Genomic DNA, 12,808 nt, shown 5'->3' with positions numbered 1-12,808 from the left:
TCTCTGTAATTATCATCCCTTTGGAATGCATCTCTTGCCAGCTCTCTATCAGTCGTGTGCAAGACAATTTTAATAGCACAAAGTAACAGCTCAGAAAATAAGCAGCATGAAAAACTCGGCTACTGGGGTATATATAGTGTACTAGATCTAAGTTCAAGCTTACACACCGTGAGTCATCAGGCCTCATTCTCCTTTGCATGTCTTCTGAACACTTTGGTTCACAGGCAAATTTAAAAGCAGATGACGGCACGCAGTCTTTCCTACTCCGTTGAAACTACGGGAATGGTTGAGAAGTTCTCATCTTTCTACTCTCCTTTGGCTGACGCAATAAGAGCTTATGCACGCACTTCATTTTAATAACTTGTTTGCGCTCTGGCAGATCAGTGGCTCAATATATTACCATTGTACACAAAGTCCCTGAAGTCACAACAGCCAAAACATCCTTACACATTCATTCTTACCAATTTGACTGCTTAACTTACAGAAAAACATGGCAAAGTTATGCAGTATGGCCCTAGAGCGTAAGTGTGCTTCAGGGAGGCAGAATATACCCTGGAACTGGACGCGATGTTGCTGTTTTGTGTACTGTGTATTAAAAAAAGAAATGACCTCAAAGAAGGAAAAAATAAAGCCAAGAAAGACAGGACAGCTTTGAAACAGACAAGACAGCCGTGCTGGCATCCCATATCATCCCAGCTGAAAATAACTCTTTTCCCACTAACAACAATCAACAGACACATTTCGCTTGCAGGCAAAACCTGGCTGCTGTAGTGTAGCTTGGTTTTATTTATGTCCACAAATATTTCAAAAAAATTACAAAATACTCAAATGGAGAGAACACAGAAGTCACGATTTCTGGGTTTCTACTCTGTTTACACTGTGTTATCCCATGGCAAACTACTCATATATACATTAAGCTTCAAGATATATATAAATGTAGCAGTCAGAATGTACACTCTGCTTTAACGGTGCAGTGAAACAAGCTCAACCATGACGACATAGAACAAGAGAGACGTTTCAAAAACACTAAAGCAAAATTAAAAAATAAACTTTAAAACAGAGGAAAAGTAATAGAGATTTCTTAAAGAAAATCAAAAGGTCTGGGTTCTTTTAACGGGGCATCGAACACCAAGATGGCTTCAAAAACCACTGCATGTAAAGTTGTAGTTAATCATTGGTCTAAAATGGAAGAATTTCAGTGCTTATTTGCTGAATGATTGGGGGGGGGAAGAGATCAATGAATAGCTTTTGAACAGACTGCAAACCTCAGCTGAAAAAAAAAAACCCACCCAAACGACAGACAGAGAGAGAGGACTTTTGGAGGCAATTAGGTTTTTTTTTCTTAAAAACTGTAACTAAAAATAACAGCAAAAGAGAAGGATCGGAAGAAATGACTGAAGTGGCTGAACTCCCCCAAACTCCCAAATTCCACATGGTAAGAACAAGGAGGAGAGGTTTAACTGAAATGTGCCTAATTAGACCTTTAAAGTAAACTGAGGCACTCTCTCTGCTGAGCAGACCGATCTTACTAGCTACTCCACTGCTAGCAAAAGTAAAAAAATGTTACTCAGAAGAAAACCATTTCACCTGATCACTGCAGAGCGCGACTGAAGACGACTTTACCATCCTCAATTCTAGCTTGACCTCATGGTTTCCAAATCTCAGAGACACTAGCTGTTCCTCCTAATACCTTCACAGAGAGTTCAAATATAGCAGATGGAACTAATTAAATGCTATTGCAGTTCTTAAGCACTGAGAAATCTGGAACGGAGGACAGAAAAAAAGGAAGATCGACATCAGCTGAAACAGTCCTCCTCTCCCTCCTATACACTTTTGCCTGAAGTGGACCGAGAATACCCTGATGCCTTTTTTTAATTGGTAAATTGATGTTACCAACAGGAATCTTTGGGCACTAACACTGCCACCGGCGTGAGACCCATGAGGTGGATAAAGCACTGTGCATGCCGCGCCTTCCATCAGAATCTATGATTAACTACAAGTTTATCAAACACGGCTCAGTACAGTCCTATGACACAACCATCACACTGAACAGTCTACAACAGCAGAGAGAGAGCACTCGTCAGTTAAGAGAGAGAATGGGGGGGGAAGTTATGCACCAGCAGAAAAAACAGCCAGCAGATTCAGATGTCCATTGGTTGCATCACCCTCTGCTCTGGCAAAGAAAACCCATGGCAAAACAGTCAGAAAAAAATATTCTGCCTAGACAGTAAGCGGAGCTGTCTCCAAAATAACGCTCACTGGCCTTCTGTGTATTCCTCTCCTTTTACCATCCACGTGGGAACTAGCCAACAGGAGTTATTCTGCATGGACCTGTTGTGTTGGGAGTCAGTAAACGTTACTGTCCGTATATGCGGTTAATCCCAAAGCAGTTAAGTTCCTGAGATACAGAACACTGGTGGCAATTAAGAAGTTTTTGCTTATAAAAACAAAACTAAAACAGTCAAAGAGAAATACAGACTAGTTTGTAAAACAATTTTAAGAACACCGAGTTGCCTATCCACTTTTCTTAAGAACGTATCAAACGTACGAGGCCAGAAAGAGCACATCCTCCAAAAATATGCACATGCATACAAAATTCTGGCTGTACTAGTAGGAGCCACGGAAAATTTTTAAAAAGATATTTTAGAACAGATTATTTCTTTGAACCTTTGCCTAAAGTCTAAACCCAATGTAGTTAGATTAAGTTTCAAAAGGTAATAGGAAAGAAGTGCGTTATGGCCACGCTGAAAATCAACCCTCAAAGTAGGCATCAAAAGGGTAAGCTAGTTCCAAGGGACACCTGTACTGCTGAGAAACCCAACTCAACAGAAATCATCTGCAGAACAGAGAGATGTAACACTAACAAAAAAACCCAACAAACCCAAACAAACCAAAAAACCAAGAACAGAAACAGTCATTTGCAACATTATCCCTGCAACTCCCTTTAATGCTTATTGTTGATATCAAACCAAATTTCAAGCTTTTACCCATTTGAAATTATTGATACCCATCACTCCCTTTAATTAAAGGGATAATTATATATATTTTTTTTTTATTAAAAAATCAACTCTGTATTCTGTCAATACCAGGTAGGAATTCACAATTTGTGATGTTACTGAAAATCAAGATAAATGTTTCTGGAGTTTTGTTTTGTTTTGTTTCTCCCCTCTACCCAAAAAAGTTATTTACAGACTTAAAAAGCCATGCTGCAGAACTGAGCTCTCTTTAAAATTATGAAGATTTCCTACAATGTATTAAAATAAAAGTAGATTTTTATTATTATAGCACTTGGATTCAGAGCTTGTTATGTCACCTACTTGCAATCCTTGTTTTTTTTAAAATAGCTATAGATGCATTGAGTGTCTCTTCACGCACAGTGACTTGTGTTGTGAACCTGATTCTAGCACCTACTCAAAACAAACTAGTAAGAAAAAAAAAAAAACAAGATTGCAGGAAGTTCTCTGAATATTCCACACAGTCCTGTATTTTCAATAGGCTTCTGAATACGTTGTCATGCAGGGAGACCCACACCAGTCTTGAGAAATCTTCTCTACAAATGAACACTATGCTGATAAGTCTCTACTTGTTGGGTGGTTGTTTCTGTTTTAAATATATAAAGAAATCTTTATAAGATATTCTTTTCCTTTTGTAGCTCTTATTGTATGTAAAAATGTTCCACTCCTTCCCAAGGACTGGGGTTTCCATAGCCAGCATTACAAATAAATAATTTATTACAACTGTTTGTCGCCTTCTTTCTTCAGTCGACTGAAAGAGAAAGAAAACTCATTTTAACAAAGCGAAGGAGGTGTCATGACACTTCAGAGATTGCTTGCCTTTCTGCTCACCTCACCCGGGTGCCCTGAAGGGACCAGAGGTTGCAATAAGGACTCGTGAGCTCTCAGCACAAAAATGAGCGCCGTTGGAACAGCAGTGATAACACTGTCTGCGGCGGGAGGAAGCGATGACCTTTTGCCACTGAAGCGCTCCTTACATGTGAGCAAGATCACTTCGTGCCAGCTCATCAACCTTCAGCTTTATCTGCAGTTGCAGATATGACAGTCGGCTTCAGGCAGACTGGCTGCCCCCGTGGCACAAGGCCAGAGGGCAATTCTGCGTAGCAGAAGCGAGGACTGAAACATCAGAGTAAAGCAGTGCAAGGCAGGTATTTAATATGCTGCTTCCTGTATATCCCTGCTACCCAGACACGCAGAATGACCCTTGCTAGGCGCTGGTGGCTTTTTCTTCTTGGCTGACACATTGTCAGTGGTCATTGCCAAACAGGAAATAAGGTAGCCCGCGTAAGGTGGGCTGAGAAGAGAACCACTTTACTATCAACACCATATAGCATTCTGGGGAGAAGAATCTCACATGACTCATCTAGGCATTCTCAGCTGGTATGCAGGATCTGTATTAGTCATACATTTCGACTTCCTATTGCCTTTAGTAATTTCTTAAGATTTATTGAATTCCTCCCCTCTTTTCATTCATAAAGCTTTTACCCACCTTCCTCCGCTGTTCTCAAGGAAGAGAGATGTGGAAGCAGCAATCGTAGGATCACACTAAAAAACCTCAATCAGAGGTAATTCTGCAGTGTAAGACTCAACTATTCTACATCCTGTGCCAGTAACTGGGACCTAGCTTCCAATCTGCCCCATCATCTAGGCCCAAATTAGGTTTTAGTATAGCTTGACCATCTTCCATTACTGTATCAGGACAGTAACTCACCACACAGTAAGAAAGGCAGTAATTCATAAGAAAAAAGACATAATGTGGAGAACGATGAAGGAAGCTGTAGCACCCCTGAGTCTCCAAAAGCCTTCACTGCACCTCTCACCTGTAATAATCTTCCTGACTCGGTAGATGACCGCCATGCATGTGAGGATGCCCGTGTAACCACTGCTGCTCCATTGCCAGTCTTTGCAGCTCTGCTGACTGGGCATGCATGGCCTGCAGTTGGTGGGCTGCTGACATAGGAGGTGGAATGGCACCAGGCAGATCTCGTGGATAAGGAGTACCTAAGAGAGAGTTGCCCATTTTTAGACACTTGTTCGCTATGAGCTCTGCAGAGAGTTGTCCTATGAAGGGCTTTTATTTATATTTTTAAAAAAAACAAAACCAAACCAACCAACCCTTGGCTGTAACCCAAGTTACAGCCCAACTCCACCAATTCCCCTCCCAGGAAATGCTAAGACCCAGAAGGTGACTGTTCAGGTCGAGAGACAATCTTCGTAGAGGACCATAAAATGCTCTCACCAAAGACTGGATGTCGGAGCATTTCATGCTCATGAGGTGGCTGTCCGAGCAATGGGTTGGGGATGGTCCCAGGCGGGTAGGGAAAACGTGCCAAATGGGGTCCAGCTGCTAAAGGATCCACCAGTGGATGAACAGGTCCTGCTGAACCTTTAAAAGAAGGAAAGAAAGCAAGCAATCAACTGCTTTGGGAAGCATCGCTCACTGTTGGGAGATCAAAAGCCCTGTTAGACTTGAGCTGGATCAGCATTTGGCCCAACTGGCATGTAATTACCAGGAGCATAGCTCCATCCAATTTGAAATCCACTTTTCTATCTTCAAGTGACATCTGCTTACCAGTCTTAACTGTTAAAACAACAACCCAGGGCTTTCAATTTCTACAAGAAAAAGAAATCCACCAAGCAATAGGAAAAACAAGAAAGACGGTCAACATTTAGAAAAATTTTCCCCAAAACTCTCTCCTGTTTCCCCTCTACACACATAAAATTGAAGGATCAGTAGTGACATTTATTACAGAAGCACTTCAGCATCCTTCTGACTTTAACAATACTACTCGATAGGCCAAAAGCTGACACTCAAGAGCCTCTAACTGTATTTTAACCTGGCATCCGAAATTAAAGCCAAATTACTTCCAAATAGAGGTGAGTGACTTACTTGACAATGAATTGACTTGGCTTTGTCTGCACCAGTCTCTCGCTCAGAGTGAGAATGTACTAGCCATATTTTTGTCCGCAACAAATAACTGGGGAGCATCGAGACTTACCTGCGCAGAGTGGTAAGTGCCTTACCTGGCAAGAGAATCCCTGTATAGACACAATCTATGACAGATCTCTCCTGGTATCAGTGGGGTATGCAAGCCTGCCTCAAACTGCACCAGTCTCGGCTGCAGTCAGCGTCAACCAACGTCCATGCTGACAGCTTTAGGGATGCTGATATTCAGCACTATCATCTCCTACCTGTAATCCCTCGCCCCTTAACAGTCTCACAGGACCCTGCTGATTTCCTTGTTACACACACATTTGGCTTCTGCCACAGCACTCAAATTCCTTCCAAACTCCAAAAGCAGACATCCCAGCTACATTTAAAGCACGTTGCTCCAAGGCGAAGTAGGCTGTATTTGCTTGCACAAATACTACATTTGCAGCCAGCTGCACCAGAAGCTGCACTTTAAGTACTTGGACTTTTTTTTTTTCCCTTACTTAGCAGCTACTGCACCTGGTGCCTTGCTTGCTATGATCTCTCCAGTCTCCCACAAGAAAATCAGAGAAATTTTAGTGGCTCATCTTCCAGACTTCAGGTTCCAGACTTCTAGAGGAGTAACCATGTCGCTTGCTTTAGAAATGAGCAAGGCATCAATCCATTTTTCAGACCATTAAATACTTGGAGAAAAAAATTCCATACAAGAATACACTGTAGCTAAAAAGATGCCAACCCTACATTTAGACCGTTCTTAGTGAGACTTGACAGAGAATTTCAGCTCAACTAAAGCCAGATGGTCGGCATGTCAAACGGCTAAAGGCATGAAGTTCTTCTCTCCTAATTTTTTTTCCCAGCTCCTATATGGAAACACCAGCTTCAGCTCCTTTACTCGTAATGTAACAGCCATTAGCAGTGTTACCAGTTCCATAACATCTCCCAGTAAATTCCCTTCACCCACTGGAGTCTCCACCTGTACACCAGACACCACTGTAAGGTGGTGCTCTAGGACTCCAGCGCTTTACATAAACAAAACCGCAAACCTTCTACAGTGATGGCGTGCAGTCTCAATGAAGACTGCTGTACTGTTACCATCATTTGCTTTAGCGCTGTTACTGGTCCACCCTCCCAAAAAATAGTCATTCGCATTTCAGTTATTGCAACCTTAGACAGTATAGACGTCACATCGTATACGACAAAACAGGGATTTTGCCAGTTGAATTCCAGAGTCACATTCTGCCTTGTTTTGGGCAGACTGCTGCTAACAGCTCATGGGAGAGGCTCCCTAGGAAACCGCCTACCCCATTCCCATTTCCCTGGGCTCACCTTGATGTAAGGGATCCTGTTGATGTAGGTGTAAATGCGAGTGTATGTGTGAATGTTGGTGATGGTGAGGCGTGACGTTGAACATCTGGAGCCGTGCCAACGGGTCGTTTGTCAGCGATGCCATCCGCTCAGCGTGTATTCTCTCTGCTGCCAGTCTGTCAGGGTAGCTCATTTCAGGCCGTAACTGCGGGCCTGCCAGTGCAAGTCTCTCTCTTTCAAGGGGGTTCAAGCCCGGATGGAAGGAAGCAAATGGGTGAGGTCCTGCTGTTGGGGGAATAGTCAGTGCACCATGCCTGGCAAAATGCTCCATGGGGTTAGTAGCTGGGTGAAGCGCATCTAGCTCTGGGGGCTTCACCTCAAAGCCAGGTTTCATCCTCTCTCTCAACTCCCTTTCCCGAATTTCTCGCTCCCGGATTTCCCGCTCTCGCAGCTCTCGTTCCCGAATGGTGGGATCCACATTGTAGAGGCCAGGCATGTGGTAGGCCAGAAGTGGATCAGTGGGGTTCAGGGGGACAAAGAAAGGATGATTACGGTTTGTTGGCGACATGACATGAGGACGGGCGTATTCACTCAGTGTTCGTAAAGCAGGTGTATCTGGACCAATATAAGGTGGTACAGCAGCAATGGTTGTTGGGGGAGGTTCGAATGAAGGTCTCATATGTGCTGGCCCACTGAGCTGAGACTCTCCAAGACGGCCTTCATGGGAGGAGCTGGATACCTTCTGCTGCACGGAAAGGGGGAAGAGAATTTTAGTTCAACTAGTTGGTACATGTCACCGCTATGGTCAACAGCTGGCTGGTGCCTGTCACCACAGACTATCAGTCCTATTTGCAGGGTGTTCTTCCTCTCCTCTACAGGCTCACTTGTACCCTAAAACTTACTAAACCCAAGGAAACTCATCTCCATGATGTGCAACACAACAAATCCCACTCCTTTCGCATCAGGACTTTGCATCCTGCTCTCCCCTCCCGCACAAGGGCAGCACAGCACTTCTGGGGAGGGCAATAAGCACAGTTTACCCACACAATTGCCTAAGGATTCCTGTTCCCAAAATAAAGCAAAGTCCCCATACATGACACATCCCTTAATGGACAGATACTATATCCTTACTTTTATAATTCTACAGAAGCACATAGCTGTGATTCAGATCTCTGAAATGCACTATGGAATAGGAAGACTTTAGCACCTTCTTCTTCAGCATCAATAATGTATTACCAACATACCAATTCTGTGGGCCCAGAAGTAAGTAACCATTCCTTTCCGGCAGGCCACACAAAAATGGATTAGTTGTGTTGGGTCTTTATAGCAAGGCTGAAGTTTGGGTCTCCACATGAAGAGAGCTACTACGTGCCTTTAAGTTTACTTCAAATTTAAAGGCCTTCAGATCCCCTTTTTCTAGCAGACAGCACTCTTGCACCTGCGCAGTAGTACAAGGCAAAGGCATTCACTATTTCTGCAGAGTGCTTTTCTACTGCAAGTAAACGTAAATACTTGGCCTAGTTATCCCCAGCTGCTTGGGCTGCAGCACATCAGAAACAGACCAGGAGTAAAAACTCTCCATTTCCTTTAAAGAGAAGAAAGTCACGGGCAGGCCAGGAGGTGCTCGTAGCTGGTTGGCTTTCACTTAATACACAAGGCTGCCATATTCACAAATACCTGATTGCACATGCCTTAAAGCGATTGCGGGGATTTGCATTCTGTAGTCACCATCCAGGTCAGATCCTACCACACCAACTCCCTTAAACAGCTCTTAGCTACAAATAAACCTACCGCAGCTCTTTCTGCTTCTCTTTCACGCTCCCGCTCCCTCTCTCTCTCCTTCTCTTTTTCTTTTTCTCTTTCCCTCTCTTCTCTGGCTTTCTGTTCTGCTTCTCTTTTGGCCTTTTCAATGGCCTCTTCTCTCTTCTTGGCCAGTTTTGATCCTGCCAGAGGCATGAAGTATAAGTCTGCTCTTGAGCATGAATTGTAGCCACGGTCCAGGTGCTTATAGAACCTGAAAGAAATAAAACAGAAAGAGCTTAGCCTGGGTATAGATGCAGGAGTCTGGGATTTAAGAGCTGGATGTCAAAAAAAGAAAAAGTATTACTCTACGCTTATACAATAGCACCACCAGCTTCCCTGAAACCCATGAGAAAATTAATTGTACTACGTTAGTCCACAGACAAGCAGAGTATAAAACCCCTCTCACAATTACAAGCCGTAATGCCCTGTCTGAACTCACTGGCTGAAACAGCACCTTCCCAGAAAAACAGAGCAAAATCATGCTAGAAAGAGAGGCCGACAAGACGCACGTGTGAAATACACTCAGCTCCCACAGGAGCTCGTTTCTCGGCTTTTAGGAGTACCCCTGCTACACAGAAAAACAGAGTACATTAAGGAAGCACTGCTGGCAACCTCCATACCTGGCTGATTGACTAGCATGACTTGGTGTATCCACCACGGTAGGTTCTGGTGATGGACTTCTGGGTGGAGGGGGAGGGCTTTCTGGTTCCTCAGCTTCATCTGGGACTTCTTCTTTGATCTGAATAGGTGGTAGCGTGCAGGCTGTCACCACTGGCACGTTTCCACTAGAAGCTGCTGACGTGGAGATGGAAGTCTGAAGTGGAATGCCAGGCACAGTGGGTGGCGTGGAAGTGGAGGGGCAAGAAGGAGGGGTGATGGAAGGTGGGCCTCCTGGGACAAATGGATGCTGAGAAAAGGGGGGCTGGGAGGATACCTGATGGAGTCCAGATGGGGGGTGATTAGCAGGTGGGGGAAGGCTCTGACTCTGCGTCAGTACAGGAGGCTGCGCTTGCGAAGACTGCAGTGGCTGGCTTTGAGGCATCAGCTGCAGAGGAGGAGGGTGTGCAGATGGAGGATGATGAGTTGAGAGGGAGCTCAGAGGTTTTAAAGCAGGTGGTGGAGGCAAGTTGGAGTTCATTGAGAATGGAGAAGGGCCAGAGAGATGAGGAGGGTGCTTGTGGGATGGAGCAGTGGGGAGCTGAGGGATTGGGGTAGTAGGGGGAGGTTTGATATGAGGCATGGCCATGGGCGCAGGGGGCAGGGGCTGCTCCCGTGGAGGCTGAGCCTGCTGCAGCGAGGTTGCAGTTGGCAGGACAGGCTGCGTTACCTGAACCTGGAGAGTGGAGTGAGAATGAGATGGTGCTTGTGTCTGAAGGGGAACCTGAGACTGAGATGACTGAGTGGGGAGGGAAAATGGCTGGGAAGGTACAGGATGAGGCAGGAGGGGCTGAGCCTGCAGGCTGTGAGGGGCGGGCTGGGCCTGACCGTGGAGCGGAGGCTGCGAGTGGGGCTGTGAAGAGGCGGGGGTCGGCTGGCTCTGCGACACACTCAAAGGCTGCAGGGGCGGGTGAGGAGACGGGAGCCTCTGCGGGTGCAAAGCAGGGGCCTGCTGTATGTGCGAGTGAGGAGGCGGCGGCGCGGGGGCCTGGGGCTGGCTGGGGGGCTGGGATGCCGATGGCGAGACCTGTGGCGGAGCTGAAGCAGCACTTGACGCTGCTGGCAGCGATGCTGGTAACTGGGCTGATATAGGTGGCGTGGGAGGAGGAGCCTGGCCAGAACCGCTCTGTGCCTGAAGCACTTGGGGCTGTGCCTGCAGCACTTGCTGTTGAGCAGATGAATCCGAGTCGCTCTCATTGTCTTGAGGGCTAGGGATGCTGGGTGACGTGCTCCGGTTATCCTGGTCAATGTCCTTGGGATCACTGCTGCCTTCGTCATTGACGCTGCGGCTGTCAGAGCTCTCGCCTTCACCCTCGCCCTCTGAGGGAGAATTTGGCCTGCTGATCTCCTGCAGGGAGAGGGGGAAGCATAACCACTGTGCACGAGAAAACTGCACAAAGAACATTATCGGCATGCCACAGGATGCAACCTGTTACACATGCCGTGCAAACACAAGTGCGAGTAGCACCCTTTGAACCTCACAGGGCTTAAAACAGCAAAAGGAGGGTGCAAAGACCACGGAGCCCGTGGCAATGGGCACACATTGACATACATGAGGTTCTGGCTCAACCTAACAAAATGCTTTTTCACTATGAGGGTGAGCAAGCAATGGAACAGGTTGCCCAGAGAGACTGCGGACTCTCCATCTTTGGAGGATATTCAAAAGCCATCCGGACGTGGTTCTAGGCAGTCAGCCCTAGGTGGCCCTGCTTGAGCAGAGGGGGTGAACTAGATGACCCCTAGGTCACTCCCAACCTCATCCATTCTGTGGTTCTGTAATATGGAAAGCTCAGTGCCAAAATTGCCAAATCCTGTGCAGAGTGAACCTGGTCAGGTACACGGAGCTGAAAAGACATCCGGAAAGTATTTAAATTGAGCTTTGATACCATTAAATTAAGAGAACGTCGGTGGTGGTCTTCTAACTTGCCACAGAGGAGGAAAAAACAAATTTCAATTACACAAAAATTGGATGGAAGGGGAGTGGAAAATAATCCAAGTACACTCCTATTTGATTGATAATTTATATTAGAACATCAAAAAAAAGGACTTCTGGACTTACACTATATAATTCCACTGTTTTTCAACAGAAGGAACACATTATAATATGGGTTGCTTTCCAGCCGCAGATTCGGTTACAATTTGCTGTGGCTTAAATTGATTTCATGTTTTTGGTTTGTTACCAGGTTTGCACCCCCTCCCACTCTCAAACTATTCCCTTAAGTGAAAATATTCCTCTGTGGGACTCACTTGAGTTTTGGATTTTTTGGCATTGGACCTGTCAGGTTCCTCTGTGTCAGAAGCCGCTTTTTCCCTCTGCCTCTTGGAGTTCTTGAGAGGAGAAGATACCTCTTCTTTTATCTTCTGCCACAAATGAAGCAGAACACAACAGTTACCAGTGATATAAATGCAAAAGTAAACTGGGCATATGCCAGTAGTACCATATTTTATACAAATGAATGAGAAGAGTTCCCGTGTAGCAGGAGAACTGATCAGAAGTCGAGATAGTCAGTATTTAACAACAATCCAACACGCATCTGCCCCTCTGTCCAATTACAGCTTGCAGAGGAACCTGTTCTGGAGCTGCTGCTGTATTCACCACCTGCCAGGAGCAGCTCCCGGAAGACATGCACCTACATAATGCTCCAGCCACTCAAATTTAAGACAGAGGAGGGCAAATGTAAGACAGAACCCCAAACAATTTTACTTCTGCAGACAGAAACCCAAGGGGCAGTTTGCACACAACGCCTGCACACATTTCTGACACAAGCTAGTAAATGTCAAGGTAGAAAAAGGAATGTCAAGTAAAGCATTCATCGTCAGGCAGATGAGCTTTGAAAGTGAAGGATTAGTTTAAACAGAGCAGTTGTCTTCAGCTGTGCAGAATCAAGTCCATCAGGAACTCACACCTGATCAACTGGCCCAGGATACTCTTCTAATGGAGACCAACACCAGTTGTTAACAGAGGATGGAGCAAGAATTTCTGCAGCAGACAGGCACAAGATAAGCCTCTTTCTACTACACGAAAGTCTTGGTTTACTCCTGATACTCTGAGAGGAATATTTTTATACCCTCTCAAATATAGGGCTAACAGCAAGTG

At 45.4% G+C, this 12,808-nt stretch overlaps 1 protein-coding gene across 6 annotated transcripts in view; it reads right to left on the bottom strand.

The window, feature by feature from the left end:
* Window positions 1-745: 745 nt before the first annotated feature.
* Window positions 746-12,808, bottom strand: part of RERE (arginine-glutamic acid dipeptide repeats) — a 243,524-nt gene continuing 231,461 nt past the window's right edge. For 4 of the 6 annotated variants that reach the window (XM_054222253.1, XM_054222252.1, XM_054222254.1 and 1 more), the window contains 7 exons: window positions 11,959-12,072; window positions 9,675-11,059; window positions 9,043-9,265; window positions 7,273-7,996; window positions 5,254-5,400; window positions 4,835-5,015; window positions 746-3,765 (listed from right to left, as the gene is read on the bottom strand). In XM_054222253.1, the coding sequence (XP_054078228.1) occupies window positions 3,732-3,765; window positions 4,835-5,015; window positions 5,254-5,400; window positions 7,273-7,996; window positions 9,043-9,265; window positions 9,675-11,059; window positions 11,959-12,072 (2,808 nt within the window). In that variant the 3' untranslated portion in view covers window positions 746-3,731. The remainder of the gene's footprint in view (window positions 3,766-4,834; window positions 5,016-5,253; window positions 5,401-7,272; window positions 7,997-9,042; window positions 9,266-9,674; window positions 11,060-11,958; window positions 12,073-12,808) is intronic. The other 2 variants (XM_054222256.1, XM_054222255.1) reach the window with 2 other exon arrangements.

This window comes from Rissa tridactyla, chromosome 16 (genome assembly GCF_028500815.1).
Source record: "Rissa tridactyla isolate bRisTri1 chromosome 16, bRisTri1.patW.cur.20221130, whole genome shotgun sequence".
Classification (NCBI taxonomy): domain Eukaryota; kingdom Metazoa; phylum Chordata; class Aves; order Charadriiformes; family Laridae; genus Rissa; species Rissa tridactyla.
This window is presented reverse-complemented; position numbering and strand designations above follow the sequence as displayed.